The sequence below is a fragment of the Sphaerulina musiva genome (genome assembly GCF_000320565.1).
Source record: "Sphaerulina musiva SO2202 unplaced genomic scaffold SEPMUscaffold_9, whole genome shotgun sequence".
Lineage (NCBI taxonomy): Eukaryota > Fungi > Ascomycota > Dothideomycetes > Mycosphaerellales > Mycosphaerellaceae > Sphaerulina > Sphaerulina musiva.
Window position 1 is genome coordinate 819,079 of NW_016017391.1, and position 26,431 is coordinate 845,509.

At 53.1% G+C, this 26,431-nt stretch overlaps 9 protein-coding genes across 9 annotated transcripts; 2 read left to right on the forward strand and 7 right to left on the reverse strand.

Moving 5' to 3' along the window:
- Window positions 1-14: 14 nt before the first annotated feature.
- Window positions 15-947, reverse strand: SEPMUDRAFT_151069 (uncharacterized protein). The gene is made up of 3 exons (XM_016906575.1): window positions 661-947; window positions 541-596; window positions 15-481 (listed from the first exon to the last, which is right to left on the reverse strand). The coding sequence occupies exons 1-3, from the start codon at window positions 810-812 to the stop codon at window positions 237-239; spliced, it is 453 nt and encodes a 150-aa protein (XP_016758116.1). The 5' UTR covers window positions 813-947; the 3' UTR covers window positions 15-236.
- Window positions 948-1,314: 367 nt separating this feature from the next.
- On the reverse strand, window positions 1,315-2,768 carry SEPMUDRAFT_119725 (uncharacterized protein; the record flags this gene model as incomplete). Its single annotated transcript, XM_016901537.1, has 5 exons — window positions 1,315-1,432; window positions 1,567-1,650; window positions 1,707-1,906; window positions 2,079-2,377; window positions 2,402-2,768. The coding sequence occupies 5 exons, from the start codon at window positions 2,766-2,768 to the stop codon at window positions 1,315-1,317; spliced, it is 1,068 nt and encodes a 355-aa protein (XP_016758117.1).
- Window positions 2,769-3,327: 559 nt separating this feature from the next.
- On the forward strand, window positions 3,328-4,522 carry SEPMUDRAFT_110402 (uncharacterized protein; the record flags this gene model as incomplete). The annotated part of the gene is made up of 3 exons (XM_016900843.1): window positions 3,328-3,402; window positions 3,595-4,109; window positions 4,441-4,522. 3 exons carry the CDS (start codon window positions 3,328-3,330, stop codon window positions 4,520-4,522), a joined length of 672 nt encoding a protein of 223 aa, XP_016758118.1.
- A 356-nt stretch (window positions 4,523-4,878) lies between these two features.
- Window positions 4,879-7,382, reverse strand: SEPMUDRAFT_165705 (uncharacterized protein; the record flags this gene model as incomplete). Its single annotated transcript, XM_016908185.1, has 2 exons — window positions 4,879-7,259; window positions 7,346-7,382. 2 exons carry the CDS (start codon window positions 7,380-7,382, stop codon window positions 4,981-4,983), a joined length of 2,316 nt encoding a protein of 771 aa, XP_016758119.1. The 3' UTR covers window positions 4,879-4,980.
- Window positions 7,383-7,906: 524 nt separating this feature from the next.
- Window positions 7,907-9,405, reverse strand: SEPMUDRAFT_49956 (glycoside hydrolase family 64 protein; the record flags this gene model as incomplete). Its single annotated transcript, XM_016909144.1, has 2 exons — window positions 7,907-7,999; window positions 8,089-9,405. The coding sequence occupies 2 exons, from the start codon at window positions 9,403-9,405 to the stop codon at window positions 7,907-7,909; spliced, it is 1,410 nt and encodes a 469-aa protein (XP_016758120.1).
- Window positions 9,406-10,144: 739 nt separating this feature from the next.
- On the reverse strand, window positions 10,145-13,028 carry SEPMUDRAFT_151070 (uncharacterized protein). Its single transcript, XM_016906576.1, has one exon. The coding sequence runs from the start codon at window positions 12,948-12,950 to the stop codon at window positions 10,302-10,304; it is 2,649 nt and encodes an 882-aa protein (XP_016758121.1). The 5' UTR covers window positions 12,951-13,028; the 3' UTR covers window positions 10,145-10,301.
- A 2,144-nt stretch (window positions 13,029-15,172) lies between these two features.
- Window positions 15,173-16,805, forward strand: SEPMUDRAFT_151071 (terpenoid cyclases/Protein prenyltransferase). Its single transcript, XM_016906577.1, has 3 exons — window positions 15,173-15,266; window positions 15,341-15,913; window positions 15,970-16,805. The coding sequence occupies exons 1-3, from the start codon at window positions 15,228-15,230 to the stop codon at window positions 16,783-16,785; spliced, it is 1,428 nt and encodes a 475-aa protein (XP_016758122.1). The 5' UTR covers window positions 15,173-15,227; the 3' UTR covers window positions 16,786-16,805.
- A 100-nt stretch (window positions 16,806-16,905) lies between these two features.
- Window positions 16,906-19,357, reverse strand: SEPMUDRAFT_151072 (uncharacterized protein). Its single transcript, XM_016906578.1, has one exon. The coding sequence runs from the start codon at window positions 18,895-18,897 to the stop codon at window positions 17,140-17,142; it is 1,758 nt and encodes a 585-aa protein (XP_016758123.1). The 5' UTR covers window positions 18,898-19,357; the 3' UTR covers window positions 16,906-17,139.
- A 1,021-nt stretch (window positions 19,358-20,378) lies between these two features.
- Window positions 20,379-24,738, reverse strand: SEPMUDRAFT_151073 (kinesin-domain-containing protein). The gene is made up of 2 exons (XM_016906579.1): window positions 23,512-24,738; window positions 20,379-23,442 (listed from the first exon to the last, which is right to left on the reverse strand). Exons 1-2 carry the CDS (start codon window positions 24,143-24,145, stop codon window positions 20,798-20,800), a joined length of 3,279 nt encoding a protein of 1,092 aa, XP_016758124.1. The 5' UTR covers window positions 24,146-24,738; the 3' UTR covers window positions 20,379-20,797.
- Window positions 24,739-26,431: the final 1,693 nt, after the last annotated feature.

Below are 26,431 nucleotides of genomic sequence, written 5' to 3' on the forward strand. Positions count from 1 at the left end.
GTATGAATTGCACTGGGATTCCGATTCATCAGATTCATTATAGAAGGTTGCCTAATTACCTCCTAGCATCGCAACGCGGTTGCAACTTGCAACCTCCACAAAGTATTACAATTCTAGCAGCTTCAATCCCCATGTTGCCTTGCCTGGGACATTCTTCTGCGCGCGTACTGTTAAACGCCATCCTCTGGTGATTTGTGTATCATACAGGTCGTGTCACGTCCAGTCGTAATTTACATTCAGCGGGTCTGCGCTGGGGGCGGATATGAGGGAGCCTGGTAGGTGCCAGGCTGCGCAACACCGTCGTAGGCGGGCGCAGAGTTGCTGTTGTAGTACTCGCTGGCTTGACCACCGCCACCTCCAGCGTAGTAAGGCTGCTGATCTGGTCCAGATGGGTATTGGCTATTGTTCCCCTGCTGCTGCATCTGCTGAGGAGGCTTGTAACTGTCTCCATTGCTAGCTCCATTGTTAGGCGCTGCCCAGCCTACTTGTACGTTAGTATGCAAATATTGTCGTCGTGTTTTTGTTTAGATGGAATCGTACCGGTGCCCATAAAAGGCTTGCGACCCATCTTGCGGCGGCGGCGTGCTGTCACGCATCTGTTGCTTTTACGTCAGCTCTGGCATCTCGTATACAGTAGAAGGCGAAGAAGGCGATACGTACGAGAAGAGTAGCAGTACTACAAGGGCGACGAGGAGAATGACTCCCAGGAGTACCCATCGTCCCCAATGGTTCCAGCGACTGTAGCCGTATCGTCTGCGGCCGTATCCACCATAGTAGACCTGGCGGGCTTGGATGGAGCGAATAGAATCCATGTTTTTCAATAGTGGTAGTTTGATGTTGTCGGATGGTGGACTATCACAATGGGACCCAGTGTCGGTGCAGCTGTGGGTGAGGTAAGCATGTATGGAGCACAGGTCGTAGGTAGGGAAGAAGAGAAGAGAATTGGGAGGGCAGAGTACAGTAGGAGGTAGCTACATGTACCTACCTGACCTGACCTTACATACCTTAAGTATACGGAAGCGGCACAAACAGCAAAAAAGCGCGTTCGCGTGTTTGGCATGGATGCACACATGCACTTGCTACGTACAAAGTGCGCAGCCCCAGCCGTTCACGGCAATCATGACGCGCTATGTGTGGCTTGCTGCCCCTCGTCATTGCCCAATGCAGCCCCGAGGAGAGAGAGAGAGAGCCTCGGTCGGCGGCACGAGCCTTGAAGTGGCGCTAACGGTCAGTTTCCTCTCTCAGTCTTGCAGTTTTGTTGTTCGATCTGGCGATGCGAGAGACGCCACCTACGCCACTCCCAGATTCATCATTTCAACCGTCGCCATTGGGGAAGAATGTGTATGGCGGTGTGGCGGTGTCGTGGTGGCAGTTCTTGTCGAAACCTGGATTCCTTGCTGGCTTGGCAATGGCGCAGTCTTGGCTCTTGAACCTTGGGCACTCTTAGCATGTGCACTCATCGCAACCACTTTCATCATGACGACCATCATCCTGTAGGAGGTACCTAAGGTCAGGTAACCTGTTGCGCCAGCCGTACGTTAAAGACTGCCCACTACCGGATGGAACTTGGTGCCTTCACGACCCGCAGCCGCCTCTGACACGATGGGACTGTGCCGCCTGACGAGCGGGCCATGGGTAGAAACTTCACTCCTGAAAATGTCGGGTACTGTCGCTCCAGCACTGCATTGCTGCCATCCGACTCTCACGGGCGAATATACACCTTCTCAAGGACCAAAGTCGGCGACTTTATACCATTCAAGCGCGCTGCTTGGCGCATGTGCATGCGGTCTTGCCGTCGGCGGAATGTATCGAGGACTTCTCGACCATGAGTTTGGCACTGCCCGGCAGCAGCTTTGCGTAGACCTTCCTCAGGGACCATTCGCAATGACACCGCCTCGCCGTCTTTCTGGCTTCATCATTATGCCGGAGGATCTAGAGGCTCCCGCTGAAGCTGCATGCCGAGTATTCGAATGCGCAGGAACCAGGTTGCTGCTTGTAGTACCTCATATACTATCCTTTCGTGGCACTACATCCTGAACTGTGCTCCAAGATCCGCTGATGGAGCTGTGCTAACCTACTAAACCGTCAGTATACGCCCTGCTCTTCGGCTGCCGGCATTCGAGGTGTAAGCTGTTTTCCGGAGAGCGAAGCCCAGCCGACAGAACCCACGTAAGTCCAGGTACCATATAATAATGACCATTCAGATCACAGAAGATGCGGGTCGCCAGAAAGTATCGTTCGATCAGATCACACAGCACGGCTTGGGGTGTACTCGGCACGCCGGTTGCCGTTTCGCTCGACAAGATGGCTTGGTCTTTCTCTTTGGCCTTCTTATTCCATCCCTTCTCTGCACTCTCGCCATGCGACTCAATACGATCTGGATCATCATCGCATCAAGTACAGATCTCCCGTGCGGGTGGCCGATCTTGGATCACAACGCCATCCCTGAAGAAGAACTCGCTGTCGAGCCTCCATGCCGAGCGCAAGATCTGTCGGCGGGCCGCCTCATGCTCGGACATGGCCTCACTGGAATCCAAAGATACTAAGAGCACGGATGGGGGCTCGGTGCGTGGCGTGCCGTACTGATTAGCCTCTCTGCAGCAACCTGGGGACTGATGGGGATGCTTTAATGCCCGAATATGGAAATCCTCCTGCATACAAGGGTTGTCGGAACATCGAATGCGGTCTGGCATTCCTATGAAAAGCGCTGGAGCCAGCACTCTGCGATACTGCTGAGACGCAAAGTTGTGCAGAGCGTAATCACTCATGTGTCGGTGTGACTTCTGCATCCTCTCTTCTGGAGCACAGTCATCATCGCACCAACAGGACTCATGGCGGCCATATGGTGGAATTGCACATTGGAGGATAGACGCGAGAGTGGGGTTGCTCGAATGTGCACAGCTCTGCCAGCACGTGAGGAAGCAGAATCTACAACGCCTTGTGACGACCACCATCCAGCGTGGGTGAGGTGGATGGACGTGATGGATTTCTAGTTGAGCAATTCTACTCCCTGCATCCCGGCCGCCTTCCAATCGGCATTATCCCGAATAGCCTACTCGTGCTTTGCCTCGTCACCTAGCTTCACATCCACCCTGAGAGCTTGCATGTACAATAGGCTATTGGGACTACAGTATGCTCGTATGCTGTCCCTGCTGATCATTATTGGTGGTCGCTGGCCCGACCTTGAGCCTATTAGCACCAGGAACTTTCCGCTGATCACGCAGACAGAATATCCGTAGTCGAACCTGCCAGGGGGCACTTTCAGCCTATATCTCAAAAAGAAAAATTACGATTGTACAGCAGCCGCGACCATTTATCTCTTTCGCCATGGCTCGAGAATTTCCCCAAAGCACTCAAGTTGCTCGGACCGACCACGTTAGTATATTGACCAGAAGGTCCCACGTGAGTAGAATGGGACACAGCCGACATGATTGGGTATCAAAGCATCTCGCCGCATCCAGTCCATCTATGTTCGTTCTCACAACAAGCCAATATACAGTCCTGACTGGACCCTACACTGCCCTCTTTGCCGGTCGCTTACCTGCGTCTCAACTTCTCCCGTCTCCACTACTACCAACCACCAACCACGCATAGATTATCCTCCGCACCAGCAAGCCGAAAACCCTAGAGAGCAATCCCATGTCCCACTTTCCCGACCAGCCCGAGGACCACCAGACTACTCCTCTGCCCTTCTGCGCGCCCTATCATCAACATCACAAACACGCCAGGCATGAATCTCAGACTCTCCCACTGGAATTCCACTATACCGAATCCCACTCCGATCAGAGATCTAGCCTCTCTTCCTCTTCCTCCTTATCATCAACAACAAGAACACCAGCTCAACAACAACAACATCAACAACGACAACAACGACAACAACAACCCCCCACCGCAAGCGAGCATCATGTCACAAGCTCATCCTGCCTTTCCCCTCCTCCTCCTCCTGCACCTCTCCCCATCAACACAACGACAACGCCAACAACACCAACAACAATGAAAACAGCATCTCCCTCAAACTGCCCAGTCAAACTCTCAACGACGACGACAACAACATCCGTCACCCCCGGAAGAAAATTCTTTCTTCCAAAAAGAAGAAGAAGAATCAAATGGTGGATCTTCTTTTTCATCGTAACAGCTACATGTTTGGCGATTTTGGTGGTGGGGATTTATGTGGGATTACGACAGAGGGGGGATTAATTGAAGAGAATCGAAACTCGACTGGAATGGTCTGGTTTGGTTTTGTCTACTGATTCTGGTGTGGATGAAGTGGATGGATCGAATGAAGAAAGAGATTTTGCTTGGGTGGGAGAGTTGATGAGGGAATGAGGGTTGGTGAGGAGGCGTGAAGAGGAAGGGGGAACATCTATTCAACCCCAAAGTAATATTCTGACCTGACCCTGCCCCTGGCCTGCTCGGCTCTGCTCTGCTCTGTGTCTCTAGCGAAGAGGATGATGAGGAGGAGGATGATGAGGAGGATGATTATAAGGATGAGGACAACGACGATGATAACGATGCACTATGATTCGACAGTATATATCATATATAGGTAGGTATATATCGTCACGCACGCACAACAACTTCAGCGAGCTACTTACTTACTTATTTGCTTGCTTGCTTACTCGCTAGATAGATAGATTAGATAGATAAACCAATAGATAAGAATTTCACAGGAGGATATGATAATTTTCAACAAAATGTTCCATTGCATTCATTCATCAGTCCCTATCTAGATAACTTACTTCTTGTGGGGTTACTTTGTTATATGCCTCTTGTAATCATTACAGCAATGAATAGCTCTCTCTTCTGCACGTTGCAATTCTTGAGACGGAGTGTAAAAGTCACAGTTCTGCATAAGGTAGATTTCAATGGAGGCATGACGTTCGATCACGATCATCAGCTAGTTATTCGTGGCAGCGGTCGGATGTACAAAGTTCTAGTACATGTACTTCTAGCATCCCTTCATGCACGGATCATGCCACCTCATCTCTCCAAAGCCTTCTTCACCTGAGTCCACAAGTCCTTGAACCCACATCTTTCTCCCGTTCCAAACCCTCCAATATTGTTCTTCTTGCACATGTTGGTCGCCAAAGCTTGGTGCTGTGGCCCCAAGTTCTTCAAGAACAAAAAGCAGAGCATCTCTTCCGGAAACGTTCCATTGCCAGCAATCTTGCGTTTGAGCACTTCAGCCGCGGACATATTCAACTGGCTGGTCGCGCGTCGACTTTCATGCGTATGCGCCATTTCGTTGAACTCGCCCCACATCAATTCCAGCGTCTGAATATAATTATCCAAGTGGTTCCCACACGCTTGAAAAGTGACATCGAGAATGGAACGGAATCGTGTATATGCCTGGTCGGAGCCGCGGGGACAGCACATGTCGCCCAATGCCACCCAAATCTCGTGCGCATCAGAGAGGGATTTGAGGCGAGACCACAAGGCAGGTGCCAATGTCTCTCGGAACCCAAGCTTCAACATCTCATTTCTTCGCTTGAAAATAGCCAATTGCTTGACGTATTCGTTGTGTACCTCCACTTCTATCACGCGTTGGCCGTCAGCCGGTTCGGGCTTTTCGGGTTCTCGTTTGTGACCGCGGAGAACGTCGACACAGTTCTCTTTTACGGCAGCACTTTCAAATGCCTCTCTAAATTGCTTCCAATCGCCTAACATGCTGAAGGGATGAGGGATGGCGGATCGGTAGCTATCACCGCTACCACATGTGGAAGCAGCCAGAACTTCTACGGCGCTGCTACTCAACTCGAGACGGGTCGGTTTGATGTGTTCTTGCTGGAAGGCGGCGATGGCAGCCAGCATCTGTTGTGTTTGAGCGGTTTGTGAGGCCTTCTGACCGGGCGTGTTGTTTGCGTTGGCATCGTTGACTTGGTTGGAGAGATTGAAGTCGAGCGGCGTCGAGTCAATCTGCATGGAATCTGCGCCCGCAGCTCCAGCTGTGGCTTGCCTTTGGGCTTCTCGTCTCAGTGCAGAGTTGCTTGGCGTACTCTGCGGTTGGACGATTCGATTCGGTGGTGCTGGGGGTAGAGGCTGCTGCTGCTGTCCAGTCCGTGCCGGCGGATCATACTGACACGCACTCCCACTCTTCACACAAGTGCCACACGTCGGTCTCTGACTATCGCACTTGGTCTTCTTCACTCTGCACGTTCGACAGGCAGAAGGAATGCCTCTTTGCATGGTCGTCGGCGTGCTCTGCGGAGTCACCTCCGACTGTCCTCCTTCGGCTTGATGCGCGCAACTGCCATACTTCTTCCACTTGAGCTTCATGTTGGCCACATCGGTCCTCTTGAACAAGCCTTCGGCATGCGTCCTCTGCAAAAACTTCAGCACATCCTGTGTGCTGGTATTGATTGCGAACAAGCCATCGACCGCCTTCTCTACAGCACCAAGCCGAGCCCTCCTTCGATGACCAGCGAGCTCTGCGGCGTTGACGGCCGGGTGGTTGTGATGTGTCTTTCGTAGTCTGATCTGCCAGTTTCCACTTGGATCATGCGGGTTCACACTGACGGCAGCAAGCGACATGGGACATCCGATGCGATTACTTTTCCGATTGATTCGCACCTTGTCTTTATCGGGTGTCCGCGCACTGGCCCGTCTGCCATGCCTGCTGCAGTGGTAGTATCGTTTGTAGAGCTGGCCTTTGGCATTTCTCTTGCTGGCTCTCCGTACGAGCTCATAGCCGTGCTCGAGACTCCAGGCGTGAATAGCCTTCTCTAGCTCGACTTCGTTTGGATATTGAGTTTCTGGGGGAGGAGGCAGCTGGTAGACGGGCTCATCGCCGTCGACGACATCCTGGTCGTCGTCGTCGTCGTCTCCGTCTTCGTCATCCTCGTCGTCGTCATTGGTGGGGTGGGAACGATGTCCCTGTTCACCACTATTCTGCAGCGCATTCAAGAGGTCATCCTCAAAAGTCGGCGAATGGCGCTCTGGTGGAGGCGCGCCTGGTCCATTGCCGGGGGAGGAGGGCAGCGGAGAAGAGCGATTATGGTGCACTTGGCGCAAGTTGGGAGCAGACTGTGGAGTATGTCGGGCGGGTGCAGGTGCCGGTGGGTGGTGGTTGCCAGTTGCGGGAGATGTTTGTTGTAGAGAGGGAAAAAACGACGAAGGCGGAGGCTGTTGCTGCTGCTGCTGCTGCTGCTGCTGCTGCTGCTGGGATAGAGAAGGGGTCGAATAGGGATAATGCAGCGACGGAGTCTGATACGGCGTGGTGTTGTAGACGTACGCGTTAGGCTGCGCGGAGAAGCGAGGAACTATTGGTATAGGTATACCATCCCATTAGTGTCCGAGCGGTGGCAGGATGAACTTCTGATCACAAACAGGCGACGGTGCGACGTACATTGCTGCGAATGGTGGTTATTATGGTGGCCGTTCATGTTGATGTGTAGCCTCCGAGCGTGTGAGTCTGGGGCTGCTGCTGGTCTGCTGTTTATCGCGAGTTCCCCATCCATGTCCTGTTGTCCGACACCGGGCCGAAGCAGTCGCCGCATGCCTCTCGTTGACACTCCAACCATCCGGCCCAATCCGAGTCCAACATCAGTCACTTGTCCACTTGCTGCATACACTGCTTTTACACTGCGGCATACTTCACCAATTGCAGACGACAGTAGGGAGTCACTGGACGACTCTCCCGCCTTCCACACGTCCGTCACAATGGGAATCCGCAGTTGCTATAGTGTGATATGAAACGCTGCACGAGAAAAGCTGCGACATAGGAATGTGCCTTGATTCTACCTGCACGATATGCCGTTATTCGACTTTCCGGCCCTGGGGCGATATAGAGTCGTCTCGGACAAACGATTTCGTCGGCTCTGCTAATTCCTTCATCATTCCACACTGATCATCCCTCACTTGAACAGATTGTGCGCTGGCTCGCCTGTGTCAAGATATTTCATTATACCTACTGCTGACCTCCTACATAGATGATCAGCAATTTCGGGTTCGGATCATGTAAGAGACCAGCTTGATCAGTGCCGCCCTGTGGATTCACATCCTATCTTTCCTCGTCAGCATTCGAATTCGCTTTCCATTCCCAGTGTGCTTGACCAAGCTTGGGTATTGGGGGGTCGTGACTGTACATACATCATAAGGAAAAGCATAGCCAGTTCCATCCACGGAGAGTGCATGAACATGCTTCGCGTAGAGATTGTTCGGCTCGGATCGGTAATAGCTGGACGCAGGCAGGGAAGGCTGGACGTTGCCGCCACGGAGCAGGAGAGTCGCGCGGTTGAAAGCAGCGCAGATTCTCGGGTATACGTCCTGGTGAATGGAATTGGCATTAGGGTACGCTTGAAAAGGTCCACTGTTGCAGCCGAAGATGTCTACGGCGGTGGGCGGGCCGTAAGCGTGGTTGTCGCCGTTGCAGGCCAAGGCGTTGTTGTTGACTGTCCTGCAAGTGATGTTCCCGTTCCTGGGCGTGATGATGGTGAGTGGCTCTTTCGTGTATCTGGCCATGACTCGATCGATATACTTGGTCCAGTAATCCTTGAACTTCTGCGAGCCACTGATCGCCAGATAATCTTGTGGTGCAAGCACACGCAGGGCGTGACCGCTCTGATCTGTCAAGCACAGCTTCCCCCAAGGCTGCCCATCTTTGGCGCCAGCGCTCCTCATGTTATCGCACATTGGCTGCAGAGATCCTGGCTTGAGTCCTTTGGCCTGCAGTGTAGAGCCACTGCCCGTCTTCACAGCCATACCAAGCACAAGACCTACAAAGTCGACATTGCTGAGGTTGGCATATAACCCTGCGGCATTGTTCGTGAGCTCAATGAACCCCCACCTGACACCGGCACTAGGGTCTCGTGGATTGTTGGCTGCTGGCTGGACAAGTGTAGGTCCAGCAGCACCGCTGGGATAGACAGTGAAGAAGTGGAGAGCTCCAACTCCAAAGTAGACACGGCCAGAGGTGATGTAGTCTGGTAGAGTCACTGTCTTAGTGCTTCCGACTGCACCTAGTGGAATCGCAATGTTGGCGTCTTTGATCTGTTGCGGCTTGCTGCGACCCGGAGTTGCAGTTGGGTAATAGAATTTTCCGTTGCTCTGGACAAACACTAAACGCCCACGGAGATCCAGGCCGGTAATGTAAGCACTGACCGGACCAGCCCTGATCTGATTGACCAGATTCAACAGAAGGCGAGGATTAGCTTGTGGCGAGAACATGGGCGGCGACGGCGAATCATCTGTAGCGTTGAGTGTATTCTGTCTAGTGACCACGATGTCGTTGACAGCTCCAGGTTGGACGATGATAGAATTGTTGTTGTTTACAAAAGGCAAAGTCGCAACGGTGCCGCCCCCAGCCTGAACGAGCAGACCATCGCTAATGACAGCAGTGGGAGTCCCGAGAGCGCTTGTGATCAGCACAGCGTCCAGTATAGTCGCAAGTCGAGAGAGGATACCCATCTTGGTTGAAGTGATGAGTTTGGAGGTGATTGCTGTGCTTGTATGTGATATTCCCAAGCGGCACAATGTAATCAATGGTGCTGATGGTCATTCAAAGGTCAGTATCACAAGCCGCTTACTTACATCTATGTGAGCCGGACATGCTTGGACAAAGTGATAGACCTTGTATCAAAGGTTCTCATTCGGATTCTTCACGTCCACGACGTTGACCTTTTGCTGCACAGCGACCATGGCCGGCCATATACTGAGCAGCGCAGTCTGCCAACCATAGCACCAAGGTAAATAGCATCACAATGGAGAAAGGCTATGCAAAGACGAGCAAGCCAATTTCCAAAGGGAGTGCTGACCTAGTCGAGGTCGAGGCGTGTCCCAGGCCAGAAAGGTTCGCACCAAAGATAGGATGGGAGCTCTGTCGTGCAAATACGTCTTGTCTCGGACCTCCTAACTGGGCGAGAGGACAAATGAGGATGCTCCGATAGTTCGACATCACTGCTGAGGCGCGACGGGAGTCATCTTTACTTTGTGGAGGCGTAACGGAAAGATGGAACAGACTGGGAGTCCGAAGTGACGAAGTCGGGACGGGATGCAAACGGGCTATCAATCCCGGTAGAATGTGGCTGAGTCAGCTGATTTATATACTCCTACACATTCACACTAGGAGGTAGGAGGTACTACGAATGCGTGTGGCCCCTTGCTCGGTTTGGAGCTCCGTCATTACCAAGGCATGTTCCATCGTATGCACGTGTGTACTGTTCACCTATGTCTGTCTCCCACTCCATGTCGAGGGTGAGTTTCCCATTCGTTCCGTTTTTCTCATGTGGCTGAGACCATAGTACTCCCGGATGCTGTCAGTATTCATTCCATCCAGCTCACCGATAATATGTAGCTTATCATAGCTACTGTGCCAGTGTCGCTCTCGCTTCTGCGGCAGATGCTCGCAGGTGGCGACTCGCAGTCCGCTCAGCGATAACCATCTTGTTGCCACTAGCTTTGCCGAAGAGGCACTGCCACAGATCATCATTCGAGACCAGTTCACCGCCACTATTGCCATTGGCCAAGAGCTTCGATAGGGCTGCAGACTGGAGCTCATCCGAGTTTGCAGCATCGAATGCGTGTTCAGTCAGCTGTTCCGCGGGTGTTCCGGCTCTGCTCTTCTGGCCATGTCGACTTTGCTGCTGTCGTGATTGGACGTGTGCCAAGCGACGTGCCACGGAAATCTCGTAGATGGCTTCCTCCACGGTGTCATTGATCAAATACATCCACACAGTCGTGGCGCGTGTCTGGCCGATTCTGTGCACTCGAGCGATAGCTTGCAACTCCACTGCCGTCTGAATCAGAGGCTCACAGATGAAGACGTGGGTTGCATTCACGAGAGTCAGCCCTGATGAGTCGGTCTTCGCGTCGAGGAGCAGACACTCCACACTCGCATCTTTACGGAACCTCTCGATTGACCCACTTCGTCCGAGGCGTGCGAATCCGATCTTGAATGCCGAAAGGGCTGTAGCGAGAACATCAAGGAATTCGCGATATTGACTAAAGACAACACTCTTCGTACCTGGGTCATTTTGCCGGATCCAATGCAAGTGGCGTCCAATCGTGTCAATCTTGGTACCGTAAGATGCAGGCAGATCGATCTTGTTGATCTGCTCAAGCAGATTCGAATCAACATCTGTGTAAATGGATTGCTGAGGACGCGCAGATGAAGGCTTGTCAGGCGACCGAGAAGTAGACGACTCTCCGGACTGGATCTCTTCCTGGGCTCGCATCTCACGAGGCTTGAAAGTGATCTCGTGAACGTCGTTTTTGCTCAACCTATGCTTGCACATGGGGCAACTGGGACGCTGCAACATCCAATGTGCCAGACAATCCTTGCAAAAATGGTGTCCGCACACAGTCAGTACACCCCGCTCGAATTCGGCAATGCATATACTGCAAGTTCTTGGACCAGACTGGCCACTGCTGTCGTTTCTCAGACTGATGAGAAAGCGAGTTTTGGTGTGTAGCTGTGCTACAGACGCCGTAGCCTCCTCCTCGCGAGCAAGAGATAGATCGAAAGCCTGGAGGTCGAGTTCTTCGTCAAGCTCCTCTTTGTAGGGCGATACGTCGTCGGAAAGCTCTTGCAAGTGGCGATAGAAGTCGAGACGCTGATTCTGGGCGCTCCTGAAGAGCTCAATTTCCTTCTCCAGTGCTGTCACCGCCTTACTGTAGGAAGTATGTACGGCCTGCAGATGCGTAATGTGCTGCTTGACCAGACTCAGCTCGGTCTCGGTGCGGCCTGAAGACTTTCCGTCCAGAGACGACTCGAGGGTGCGAGCTTCTTGTATCAAGCCGCGGACAGAGCCTACTTCGTTTTGTCGGTCTCTGACCTTCATCCTGCTGCTGAAAAGTTTGACTACGATCTTTTCGCGTCCAATGACGCTCTGGAACCATTCCGTCTCTGCATTTTCTGGGTCCAAATTGAAGATGGCGCCTTTGAGTTGCGTCTTAATCTCGTGATCGATCAGGGGGGAAGTCTCACCCGCCACCAAAAAGTTGAGGTCCGCATGGATGGCCTTCAAGGCATCGATGTACGTATAGAGCTCCTCTTGTACTTTCGTGGAGTCTTCGTATTCATCGCCAGTGGTCTCGATTCCATGGTCTTCGTCGACCAATGGCTGCAACAGAAACTCTGCAATCTTTGAGCGCCACTCTTTAATCATTCCCACCGACTCCCGCATGACTTCAAACAAGCTGTCACTCTTCTCGGCAATGCGTCTGCTCTCGATTCCGCCGAACGACGGGAGATCTTTGAGCTTGGTGAACGCATTGCCTTTGGAAGGTATTGCTTTTACTTGGACCATGAGGGCGTCGGCTTTGCGATGTGTGTCCTTGAGGATCTCTTTGCGCGCCAATTTGGCGGTTTCGTACAGCCTGGCTTCCTCTGCCTCCAGCTGTTGGAAACTCTCGGAGCCTTCGGCCGTCAAGGCCTTGTTGGTCTTGATCTGGTAGTGGGCAGTTGCCAGAAAGAAACTGCACTGATGCATCAATTGCAGCGCGAGCCTCAAGTTGGACCGCAAGCGACCGAGCAAAGGCATGGAGTCAGACGACGAGTCTTCGCTGCCATTGTCGTCAGAGAGGAGAGCAGACCTAGGATCCGTCGCTTCTGCAGCAGCCAGTTTCTGGCGTGCATCCTCCACCATCTGTTCGCTTGCTGACATTGCTAAGCGATAGACCTCGCAGGCCTTTTCGGCTCTGTGGTCATCTTCTCGGTTGTTGCCCAGTATGTGGCCCCGCCGTAGTATCGCCTGTGCACGGGCTCGTTCTTCCATCCGTAGAGCGAGCCCATTCTGCTCGATCATGAGCTCCAGGACCTCTGCCACAGTTCGCAGCGGAGCTTTATTACGTCCGAGACCCTGTCGATTTCTCACACCGACTTGAGGATGCAGACAGGTCTGGCGTAGCCGGACAAGCCAGGAGCGCATAGTCTCGACAGTTGCAGGATCATCAGGATTCCAATCATCAAAGCTGGGTACGCCGTACTGATTCAGCCCCACCTCTTCACACATCTTATTGAACAGTGTGGTGTAGTTCTGCTGCTCGATGACAGAAAACGGAACAGTCACAACGACTCGCTTCTGTGGAGGAAGATGCAACTCATCGCGAATGTGGGCTTTGGTATGTCGGAGTGCAATCTCGCTGAAGATGTCACGGAATAAGTGGCGGTGGTTGGTGAGCAGGTGAGGCCAGAGCTTTCCATCATCACTGAAGGGTCGATATCGTAAGAATATTAACAGTCCTAGCAGGTCCTGTACGTCTTTCCGAAGTGGAGTTCCCGAGACCGCCCATGAATGGACCCGTGGGATTCGACAAGCTACACGCGCTGCTGAAGTGACTCCAGACTCGACCAGCTGAGCTTCATCTAAACACACTCTCCACCATTGAATCTGCACCAATGGGCTGCGTTTGCGCTCGAACCGTCTTACATGTCGCATGCCCCGATCTGGTGGATCTTCAGCAAAATGAACCTCTTTTGCCAGAATGTTGTAAGTGGTGATGACTACATCGTAGTCTTCGCACAAGGCCTCGAGGATTTTCTGCTCTGGAGCCTTTTTGCTCGCGACTTGCACCCCTTCATAAATTTGCACTTTCAGAGCGGGAGCATGTTGTGTCAATTCTGATTTCCACTGTGATGTCAACGAGCTGGGTGCAACGATCAGTGTCGCGCGTGATGGAGTCACATCGGTGTTGGAATTCAAGTCGTGAACTGGTTGGGCTATGTTCCTGGACCGCGCGTTGGAAATCATCAAAGCCATCAATTCCACACTCTTACCGAGTCCCATCTCTTCGCACAGCATGCCACCAGAGAGAACCCCGTCGTCCTGCGGCGCTTCACGAGATATGATGCCTTGGAGGTGGTTGACCCAGCATGGCGCACCATCCAGGTCGGCCACAAGTTTGTAGAATTGGCGCGTCGTGCTGCCCGGTTGAGACGATTCATGACCGGGCTCTCCTGCATGAGACACTCCCTCGCGTCCCAACATCCACGTTAAAGCGCGCTTCTGGAATGGATAGAGTTCGCTTTCGAGCATACTCTCGTGTTTCTCGTCGGTATCGATGTCTTTATTCGGTACGTGTACGCTTTCGTAGAAATCCTCGGGGCTGAAAGGCTGCATGTCGCCAGCATGTTCTCGTTCCTCATCTGGAAATGCTTTCACAAGAGTTTCGTAGTCCTCATAGACTTTCGCTGGCCCCACTGGCGATCCAGCCGGAAACGCAGATATCGTCGAGCGCCAGCTCAATGAAGCTTTCAAGCGCAAAACGTTGTGCAGCATGCCGGTAGATCGTGTCAATGTGCAATCCAGCACGGTCGCTGGATGATCCTTTGCACGCCTACTCGATCTGAATTCTGGTGGTTGACCCGAATAAGCTATGTCGATCAGAAGTTTGGTAACATCTTGGGAGATATTAGAAGACTCGACAAAGAGTGTCGAATCTCGGCCGTGTGGTCGACGCAGCTGCAATCTCGTACCGGCCTCGTCCGTGTGAAAACCATAAGGCACAACTGGCTGCCCCGACATGTGTGTGAACTCGGCATGCTCGTCGATGGCGGCCTGTGAGGGTGTGGTGTTGCTGATGTGCTCTGGAAAATAAAAGTCGATGACCACCTCGAAGAGTGGCACCAGCTCTGGGGCTTCCTGCTGCTCGTCTTTTTCTTGCTGTGCATTTTCCACATGCCGAATCTTGCGCTTCTTGTTATTCGGCGGATGGTCATCTGATTCTTTTCCAGCGGATTGCTCAAGAAACCAGCGCGCGGGAGCGAATCCGCCTGCTTCAACGAGAATAGCAGCTTCGTCCGGCGACTTCACCTGAGTTGTGTAAATTTCTGCCAAGGCATATGCGCGGCTAGGAGCCATGGCCGTTTAATCTCCGGGGTCCAGGGGTCGCACCAGCAATTCGCACACGGTGGCAATGTGGCAAGGCAGGTGTGGAGTCGGACTCGGAGCGATGGATGATGGCGCAGGTTGGGTGAAAATGGACAAAGTTGGTCCAATTATTCGCCCTCTTGGCGCGCTCAAGAAGCAGAAAAACAAGCTTTCGTCTTCCCGTCCGTCCCTCCGTCGGCATCCCACTTCCCCGCGGTTTCGCTGACGATGAGAAAAACCACCTTAAAACATCGTATTCGTAACAGACACAAAACGATTTCGCGTGGCGTCTTGGAGTTGGGTTGCTTCACTTCTTTCGGAATTTCACATACACATTTTTGGGTTTGGTCGTAGCCAGATATGTGGCCTTGACCGTTGATTCACCCGCCTTGCCACCTCCCCTGGGCCCGCCCGCCCGACATGACGATGGATTTGGCAGAACCCGTTGTTCTGGACCAGGTAAGAAGAGAGAGAACGGAGGAGAGAGAGAGGGGGCAGTGAACATTATTGGCTCATATTGTGGACGTCTACAGGCACGACACATCCGATACTGGCGGCGATGTCTCAAGACATTGCTCCCTCACCACTATACGGGCAACGAAAGCAATCGCATGTATCTCGCCTTTTTCATCCTCTCGGCCTTGGATTTGCTGGACGCATTCGAACAAGTCACGAATCCCCAGGAACAAAAAGACTACATTGATTGGATCTACCATTGTCAGCACCCGGCTGGGGGGTTTCGGATGTGGCCTGGTACCGATTTTGGTCCGTTACGCAATGAGGAGAATGCGAAATGGGACCCGGCCAATGTGCCAGCGACATTCTTTGCGCTCTCTGCGCTGCTGGCCGCGGGCGATGATCTGGAGAGAGTACGGAGGAAAGAGACACTGATCTGGATACGTCAGATGCAACGACCAGATGGATCTTTTGGCGAAACTCTTGTCGATGGCGAAATTCATGGTGGCATGGACCCGAGATATGGATATTGCGCGGCGGGGGTTCGATATATCCTGCGTGGCCAGGAGACGGGGACGGTTCAGGTTGGCGGGGTCGCGGTGGAAGATATTGATGTTGATGGATTTGTGCGATGCATTCGACTGGCTGAAGTAAACATCGCCTTCACAAGCTTGAGGGAGACATTTCAGCTGATTCAATCTGATAGTCTTACGACGGCGGCATTGCAGATTATGCCTACCACGAGCCACACGCCGGCTACGAATACTGCTCTCTGGGCGCATTGAACTTTCTCGGCCGCCTTGCCACTCCCACCAGCGGCAAGACAACAGTGGACAACGACGCGCCGATCCGAGCACCTTCCGACCCCGACGCAACCATCCGCTGGCTGGTCGAGCGCCAAACCGACCTCGAAGACATTGAAGAAGAACTCGAATTCTCCGAAGAAGAGGCACCAGCACCAGCACCAGCACCAGCTCCATCCTCCACCTCCTCCACATCCACGGACCAACCTCCCGCGCCCAAAAAACCCAAAACCGACCCTTCCCCCTCAGATTCCCAGCAAATCCCCTCCTCCTCCTCCACCACCACCAACCCCCTCCACCAAAGCCCCGACCGCTCCACCCTCCTCCCCAACACAGGCTTCATGACCCTCTCGCCACCCGACGCAGGCATGAATGGACGCACAAACAAAGTCGCCGACACCTGCTACGCGTGGTGGACAGGAGCCAGTTTCCATTTAATGCACGCTTCGCACTTGTACTGCCACAGCCGACTTCGACGCTATCTATTGGAGAAGACGCAACATCCGACGTTGGGAGGCTTTGGGAAATTTCCGGGCGATTTGCCGGATTTGTATCATAGTTATTTGGGGTTGGCGGCGTTGGGGTTGTTGGATGGTGGGGAAGGGGGCGTGCAGAGGGTGGATCCGGGGTTGTGTGTGAGTCGGAGGGCGAGTGGGAGGTTAAAGGGGATTTGGGAGGGGTGGAAGGAGAGGGAGAGGGGGGAAGAAGGAATGAAATGAATGAACTGTGATGATGAAAATTGAAAAGAAAAAAGCACACAGAATAAGAGAAAAAAGGAAAATCACCCAAGTCGGGCGATGTTGCTTTTAACTGGCTTTTTTTTTTTTCATTTTTTTTTTCTCTTCTTACTTCTTACTTCTTCTTCCTCTTCTCTTTCATCATTGTTCTCACAAAAAAGAGGGAATGGTGGGTATCTAGATGAAAGTGCCGCTCTACGCTATGCTCAATGCTTAATGCCAATGCCAATGCCTCCCTTTCAAGTCATCATCCAATATGCAACTTTTGTGTCCACAATATCGCATACATGTACAGTACATGTACAGTGACTGCACAACACACACACAATCTTCTTATCATCTCCCGCCATTCCAACTCCACGATCTCTTATCATCCACATTCAACCACTTGCCCTCCCGCACAGCATCCCACCCCATCATGACCGCCACCGCACGACACGTAGCACTACTAATCGCACACACGACGCCATCGCTCGCGCCGAGGACGGCGAAATCGAGTAAATACGCTCGACCGACCAAATGGCGAAGTTGCATGCGTTGATCGTCTGCAGGGTTACTGCCACTACTGCCACCTCCACCGAGAGAGAAGAAAAGTCCGCTGAAGAACCCGCCTTCCCAACCGGTGTTTTCGTCGACGTGCTTGACGTATGCGGATCCGGGGGCGCGTTCGGGAGTTTTGGGAGAACTCTGGTCGAGAACGTCTTTGGTGGCGAGTTGGATTCGCTCTTGCGCTCTTTGTACAGTAAAGGGCGCTGCGGCTTGCTGGAGTTCTGCGGCGTCGAGAATGCGCGGATCGTCGGATGCGAGCACTAAAGGAGAGCCGATGTGCTCCGGGTCGTTGAGACCGCTGGCGGCGGCAGTGTCGTGACCGGACTGTAACAGAGATCGTGCGGCGGCGGCGTAGCGTTCGAGAGGCAGGTAGTCCCCGTTGTACTCGTACTCAAAGGGATGTAAATCCCCTCGCCGGATTTGCATGCCCACGAGAGAGCCGTGGTGCGCGGTGGCGTCGTCTTGGAGCTTGGCGATGCGCGATGCAGCGTAGAGTGCGTCTTCGCCGGTCAGCACGAACAGGGCTTTGTAGCCTGCTCGTGCCAAGTCGAAGATGCGACGCTGAGATGCCAGGCCATGCTTGTGCGTTGCCCGAAACTCCTTTTCGAATGATCGGCCAAAAGTCCAGCGTGCCGTTGTGGAAGACACGGCCACATGTCGCGCACTGTGCGGGCAGGGCACGATTTGATGTGGCGGCGGTCGAGCGCATTGCGGTGCAGGTGGTGGTCGGAAATAGGCGGAGAACTTGCCCCAGGCCCACGTGGAGTCGTCAATGAAGAACGATCGACCTTCCTCTTGGGCGAGTCCATAGCTCATCCACAACAGCAGCAACGTTTTGCCGAAGCTGGCCTCTTTGTCATCGAGCACAAAAGTCATACTGCGTTCACAGACATTCGAACTATCCCCCTTCGATTTGGGCAGCGCGCCCAGGTCCTCGGCCTCCTTGATGTCCAGATATGTGGGGTCTGTGGCAAAGTATCCACTTCGCTGCCACCAATGCTTAGCATGGGAATATCCCGAATCGACGCTCAGACCAGCTCGCATCGTATCCCCCTGCGAGCACATGTCCTTGTAGTAGTGCGTGGGCAAGGGGAAGGTGTAGTTGTGAGGAATGGAAATCGTCCAGCGAGAGGTTCCCACAGGATCTGCCACCACGAGAGCGGTGGGTTCGTCCGGCAGTGCATTGGCAGCAATCCACTCCATATCTGCTTGCGTCCGGGATTGCGATTCCGTCCGTACTGATGCTGATGCTGATGCTGATGCGTTGTGCGAATGCAACCAGGAGGACATGGACAGATACTGCCACAACATCACCACCCCACACACTGCCAGCAGTGTCTTCACCACCATGGCCTTGTCCCTCCTCGGTTTCGTCCAGTTCTCCTTTGTAGTTGCCGGCAGTGGCAAAGTGGGCGAGTCCGGGAAGCCATCAAACGTCTTCTCGTGTATACTCTCGTTGGATGAAGCAATAGGACTTGAAGTGATTGAGTCCGCCGAGGACATGGACGGGCTGGTCGAGAGGACAGTGTTCCGACGAGGGCGCATCTTGGTGGAAGTGGCTCAAGCGAGCGAGCGGGTGAATGGTGCAGGATCAAGGCTACAAGTAAAAACGATGCAGCAAGTTACAAATGCAATCTATTCTCGGAGGCGACCAGCATGCTCGAGCAATCCCGATGGGTGATCTGTCCCTGGAAGGTCCAAGAGGGGGAAGGAGATGAAGGCAGACTGGATGCACAGCTCTCCCAGCGAGCTGATGAGGGTAGTAGTACGAGGAACGAAAAAGCACGTTTGGGGTGATCCGAGGTGGAAAAAGAGGGCGAAGGAGTAGGCACCTGTCCTGTAGAGCGGTGTCCTTAGTGCGTGGTGTGTCCAGGAGGCCAGCTCCAGTTCGTATCGATTAAGGTAGCAGTAGTACAGTTAGCACACACACCCACAGACACCGAGACCGAGCCAGTGCAGTAAAAAGTGACGACGGGCAATTGCAGTGCAAGATGTTGCTACCAAGATAAAAAAAAATAAAAAAAGGGGACAAGTAAGGGACAAGTGCAGAATGAGAAACCAAAAAAGTCCCCCCACTGTGTAAGAAGAGCTGGAGGTGTTTGTCGGTGATGATCGATTCATGACATCTACCTGGAACTGGAACGGTGAGAGGGTCCAGGATGGAGTGTCATGTGCTCGACAACTTTCTCAATCTCTCGACCACTCACATCTCGACAAACCAACTCCCCGTCATCAGTCAGCCACCTTAGTCAGGCTTAGCGAGCAACATGAAACACGCCAGTCCGTGAGTCGAAACTATTTCGATGCATCATGGCGTCATTGCTAACGATCCTGAACCTGAACACCTTTTTACCTCTACTAGACTACATGTATCAAGAACCAGGAGAAATGCCGAGGCTGTTCACTTTTTCTCCTCCTCCCGATAGAATTCATAAAAGTCCAATCAAATCATTCAATCCAATCTTCCAACGCCGTTTCTGTCCATCCAGTCACTACCTCCCACCTACATATCTATCCTGTCCCCTTGAAAAGATGTGAAATGACATTTGTGTTGATCCTCATCTACCATTTGCGTCATCCATCGTCCAGGGAGAACAAAATACACACACACGATAAACGATCAGACCAAACGAAGATCAGGAGGCCGTGCTCTCTCACTCACCATCATCGTTACTAGGTACATGTATGTATCTAGGTAATGTGTTTCTGTCATCATCGTCATCATATAGTAGAGAACCCTACAAACACGTGCCATCCATCAGTAATCACAAACAATAATAGTAACTCATCATCAAATCATCCTTTGCTCAAAGGTAAAAAGTACATGTACCTCAGGTAAGTAAGATAATGTATGACCTGGATACATGAACTCGCATACGTGTACCATGTATCTCTCCGTCACTCTCTCCCCAATCTACCCGTCTTCTCTACAAACGAAAAACTTACAACCTCGTTCGTTCGTCAAACAGCGCAATGCAAGTGTGTCTAGGAGCATTTCGAGATAAATTGGAATGGACGGCCCACTGGTGCCACTCATTCATCGTTGCTGTCTGTCTACCGTTTCGCTTGATCCCTGTACAAGAAGCTAGCTACCGCACCTTAGGTCGGTACCTGATTTTCCAAATCACATGTGATACAAAAACCTCCGAATAGATAGGTACCTCATCTTCATTTCCGCTCTTCGCCGTTCTTCACTCTCATACATGTATACAAATGACCAAGGGAAAGAAGAAAAAAAAAACAAGAAAAAAGTAATCCTGTTCTCTCGTGGGAAGGGTATCGCTCTCGTTTGCTCGTGCGCGCAAATTCCAGTAGCCTGGCATGTGTAGTCGGAATCAAAAGGGAGAAAATAAAAAAACACCAAAAAGGGAAAGAATGCTCGTCATGAGCAGGTCCAGTCGTGAGCCGTGAACAATGCCGAGCTCGATCCACCAAAACGACCAATTCAGCATTTCGCATCGTCCTCCAAAACCTCGTTGCCATGTTGCTGCATCATCGTATCATGCCGGACTCGAATCGAGCCCCGGTCGCCTCCTCGCACCAGATGCCCGCTCTCCACTTTGTCTTGGATCATTTGATCGAGCAGTTGCGTCATTTCATCGACACTCTTGCGTCTGCTATTCTTGAGCTGGTTGTGCTGATGAATCATGGTATTGCTATCGCGAGAGTTGTTGGAGGAATGTGTGGGGCTGAGGATGGCGACGGGAGAAAGGGGCGTCTTGGAGAAGTTCACCGCGCTGGAACTGGCTCGACTCGCATTGGAGGGCGTGCTGCGGTGACCATTTGCCGATGCCACGCGGGACATGCTCGACATGCGGGAACTGTTCCTGTTGAACGGCAATGTGGACAGGTCGGGAACGCTGTCCGCGAGGGACGAGTACGATGTCGCCGGTCGTGCCGTCTCCTCGCTGGTGGCGGTCTGAAGGCTCTTCCTGTTATCGACGAGTTCGCGCTTGCGCGCACTTCGGAGCGCTGTCACCATGCGCATTTGGTCGTCCAGCTTCGCTCGCAATTCCTCAATCTCACGATCCTTCTCGCGCACGAGAGCTTCGATGCTGCCTTCTTCCGGAACACCCACTCGACCAGCAAATGTCATGCTGACCCTGCTATGGCTAGTCCGACGCGCCTGCAGAAGACGCTTCTCCAGCGTGGCAATGTATCGATTCTTATCAACCAAGTCCGCCTGCAACATGCGATTTTGCTGTTGCAAACTAGCAGTATCATTCCCGTCATCGTCCGGTGCTCCGACATCGTCGCCTTCATCATCTTCTGTGAGAGCAGGTGTGTCCTCCTCGACCATCTGACTCACCTGCGCGCCAGGTATAGTACCCATGGTAATGGATCCACTGGACATGGCCCTATTGATCGCATCTGTAGGAGGCACTTCTAACACTGGGCTTGCCTCGAGCGTCACGGCGCTGTCGCGGTGCCCGCTATCGGGAGACCGAACACTTACAGGCCGGCCATACTCCGATTGCGTCGCGCTCAATCCGCTCGTCCGACGATTGAGGCTGTTCACTGAAAATCGCCCGGAGTTGACCCCGATAGACCTCGAGGACAGAATGAGACGATTCAAGTGGCTGATGCGCTCCTTCAAGGCTGTTCGAGCAAGTTGCATTTCGAGCATCTGCTCCTCATGCCTGTGCTTCTCCTCGCGCTCCAATTGCTCCTCGAGCTCGCGGTCTTCGTCAGTCAGCTCTTTCTTCTCCGCTTCTTCCTTGATATTGTTCTGCTGCGCAAGCTGAGTACGGAGCTCCTGGATCTCGATCCTATACCGGTCGAGTAGAGCTCTGCTATTAGGATCGCCAGGAGCGGCGTTGGACTCATTCTTCTTGGCGTGACTGACGATGTTGTTTTTGGCTCTGCTCGCAAATTTGAGCGTATTGAGAGTCTCGCCAGTATGCGAGGAGGCCAACGCTGCACTTGTGTTCGCCGATGAGAGCTGGATCGTGCACAGAATCGAAACTAATGAGTTACCCGACAGCGCTCCCTGCAGTAACCGGGTCAGCTTGCTATCTCGATAAGGGAGATGCTTTGTGGCCTTCTCTCGGTCTGCAGGCTTCACAGCATCTTTGTCCTTCTCGTCTTCGGTGGACAGGCGTGCAATGACCGTGCCCAACGTGAGCAAGGACTTGTTGATATGAGCGCCCTCAGTTCTCCGCTCTTTGTCTTCAGCGGCTTTTTCGGACCCAGCAAGATCAATCAAGGACAGAGTGGACACCAGGACGCCACCAGGCATGATCCTATCGGTTCTTCTGGTCTCTTTGCCGAGATTTCCGCCATGATTCTGTGTGCGCTCTCGAGATTCCACCACGATCTGTACCACGGCATGCGATCGAGACGATCTCGCGTTGAATTGCGTGCTGCCTGTCCGTCTCGCCAGGTCACCACGTGCGATCACGCGTAGTAGCTGATTCGGAGACTGGACGATCTCCTCCTTCAGCGGAGTAGCATAGACTCCGCGTTTGCTATCCTCTCGAAGCTTGATCTCTTCCTGCGCTAAACCAGGAGCAGCCTGTGTCAAAAGATCGTAAATTTTCTCGTTGTAGATTTCCAAATAGCTGACACGCAACAGAAACTCCCGGCTAGGATTCTCCCGGATGTATGAGAAGATATCGGTGATGGCAAGCGGAATGACACCCGGCTGTGTTGATGTTCCTTGCATCGAGAAAGTCTTTCCAGTTCCTGTCATCCCGTATGCAAAAACGGTCCCGTGGTAGCCCTCCATGACTCGTCGCACAAGCCGCTTCGCCGCGTTATCGTAGACTCTAGTATTGCCGTCGTTGGGTGAGAAGACATTGTCGTATCGGTAGTCGCCGCCTTCTCGTCCACGATACGAAATGAGGGATCGTCTGCCGTCGACCATCCACTCGCCTTCGGGCCTGTTCTCCTCGCTGCCCGCATCGGGTCGCACGCGCACGCTGACAAGAACATTGCCTTTCATATCCTTGCCACCTTCAGATTCGCGCCTGCCCTTGGATGCGGAGCTCGTACGACGCGTTCGACCTCTATCACCAAGTTCGTCAGAAGCGTCCTCCATAATGGTAGCGTCGGTTCGATAGGAGCCATTGGCGGATGACGAGCGACTCTCTGGAGGCGATGGTATACTCAGTAGACTGTCGGTGTGCCTCAAGTTCCGGCCACTAGATATCAGCTTACTGTCGCCAGTGCCGTTGAGTAAGCTGGGGGAGCCTGCTCCGGCAAGTGAAGCGGTCGAGGCTTTAGGGCGAACACCGTATCCTGAGCTCCGCGACTTGGGCTTCTTCAGGCCACTCTCGACACTTCTGTGTTTTGATCCATCGCGCTGCTTGCTACTCAGCGGCACTGCGGGCACGCCATCTTGCTCATTCGACCCTGAAGATTGTGTTGCAGACAACGGGCTTGGTGGCAGGCTCGTCACTCGTGGTGTGCCTGTTGGTGGTAAAGGGAATTGGCCAATACTGGCGGTTTTGCGTATCGTCTTGGGCAGGGCACTTCCGGAGGCTCCTGGTGAGAGGAGCAGCGGTTCGGGAGTATTTCTCAGCTTCGGCACAGAAGAAGCAGAATTCGCTTTCGTCTTGCCCGGCGTGGGCAGTCCAGAGGTGGTGACGGAGCGCACAGAAGGGATGGCAGTTCGTTTGGGCGTGGAATTGGTGCGGGGCAGGGAGGCGGTCGACGTCCTTCTGGAGTCGGGAGGCTCGCTCAGCGCGTCGGTCGATTTGCACCTCGTCTTGTAGACAGGAAGCGCGGGCAGTGGCCCTGACGGCGGTGGTCGCGCAGTGCGCGGGAGCGTGGAAGTCATCGTGGAGCTCATGCTCGTGCCCGTCTGGCGTTCAGGCTCTGCTGCAGGTTACCGCAGGCGCTACCGGCGATGCTCGCACGCAGTGAGCACGCCTGTTGCGGAGATCGTCGTCGTTCTTTTGTCCTGATCATGTAGACCCGCGCCAGGCAGCCATGTGAACGAGACGGCCGGTGTCGACTGCGGGTGACCTGTGCGTGTGTGTGTGTATGTGTGTGTATGTGTATGTGTCGTGCTTCTCCCACTTCTGAGACTCCTCCTGCTGGACTGCGATGGCTCGGAGCCCTCGCTAGAACGAGAATGGGAACTATTGGAGACCCCGGCGCGGCGCTGTGCTCTGCCGCTGGACGTGCACTGTGTGACTGAGCAGCAGGGATGGCGCGCCGTGGAGCGATGAAAATGCGAGACAAGCTCGTGGCAATGCCTGTCCGACGTGATTGCCCGCTGGGTATAAGACAGGCTATGCCGGGTCTGCGGACGGTTTGCCGTGGTTGTCGGCTTGTCGCGTTGGCGAGTGTTATTATTATATTGCAGGAAGACGAATTGCCGGTGAAACTCGTTAGAGGAAGTTGGAAGGCCAGGGCAGTACGCGCAAGCACTCAGCGCACGCAGAACGAGAGGGAAAAGCAGATCCAAGGCAGGCGCGCAAGCACCGTCGTCGTCGGTATTTAGTCGAGAATGCCCGCATTCAACAATTGCCAAGCCACCCTCCCTAATCCCTATGCAGCTCGCAGTCGTGAACTCACTGAACTAGTGATGGTCCCTAGTTCTAGCGTGGGCGCCCTGGATCGTGCTTAGGGTTTTTGGGCGTAACAGGCAGCGAGGCGATGAAGCCACCTCTGGGACTAAACATGCCCGAAAGCTTCGCACACCCTCCTACATGTACTGTATCACATCACACATCACAGAAGGAGTCTCAACAACCTCATACCTATATAGATAGTTCTATGGTTACATGAATGCAAGGACAAGGCACGACCGTACTACCTTACCTATGTATCATTCATTGATAGTTCTACCAGCGATTTTTTTTTTTTGAAAAGCCCAGTCGCTGCCCCTTTGCAACCTTACCTCCCCTCAAGCACTCCTTTAGATACGCGCCTATCATGCTGCTGATCACTGCATTTTACTCCTTGCTAGCGCCGTCGGCATGGGTGCCATAGGGGCCATGGGGACAAGGACGCCTGCCAAGCCTCGTTCCTGCATTCAAAATCTGGATGTTGTTACACTGCAGTCTGCAGTCTGCAGTCAAGATAACAAAATGACGATGAATTCCTCGTCCGCCAAAGCACGGTATGGACGAAAATCGACCTATCACGGCCTCTGCCGCTAAAACATTGGCGGCCCCGCGGTGTGTGCTACTAGGAGGTAGAGAGAGTGCTGCTTGACAACGGGGATTCGGGGTCATAGGGGAAGCGAATGGCTGTGGCTGATCTCTTTCCATACGCGAAAAGCCAATATTTCGCCACTCTATCGCACACCAACACCAACAACGACAATAATGCGATATGAGATCTCAGGCGACATCTGTCAACGAGTCAGTCAGTTGCCGTCTGCACGATGGCGAGAACATCTAGCCACCAACGGCCAATGGCAAAATTGATATCGTCCCCTGCAGCAACTGTTGAAGCTACCACCTACCAGAACAACGAGAGTAGGTAGAGCTACTTCGCCACTGTCCGCAACAGTACCAGTTTCACAGGACAGCAGAGCAGAAGTGAAGTTCGAAACTTGCAATCTGTTCCAAGAATCCAGTCGAGACCTCGAACGTTTCAAGATAACGGACGATTCATGCGCTACGGTGAGGTACTTTACCTTCTGCTGTCTCGGCAGCTTCGGTAATCCATTTGTCGGCCCTGCATATGCTACGGCAAATCAGTCGTACCTAGGTGTACAGTGCTGGTCAGGCGAGCGTCATGCTTCGCCAGCAACAGATTGATGACACAGTGAATAGCATTTCTGTGTGTTCAAGAATGCCGCACTCCAACCCAGTGGTTGTGTCAAAGCCAGGATCGTCCAGGAAGTTCAGGAACAGGACAAAGTGCCCGCCCATGGTTCGGCAGCGGATCCAGGAACCGATATTGATCCCAACACCGGACTCGTCCCCTGGAATTGTACCTGACGCTCACCCTCCGGCTTCCGGCGGACCGGTCACTACCAAATTCTCAGCGACCTCATCATAGTATTTTGTGGTCTCCTGGAAAGAAAATGCAGGAGCAGGACGACAAGAATAGCATCATGCTCGCCATCTCTGTAGTGAGGACCCCGCCAAAGAGCTGCTCATCAACATTGTCTGATTAG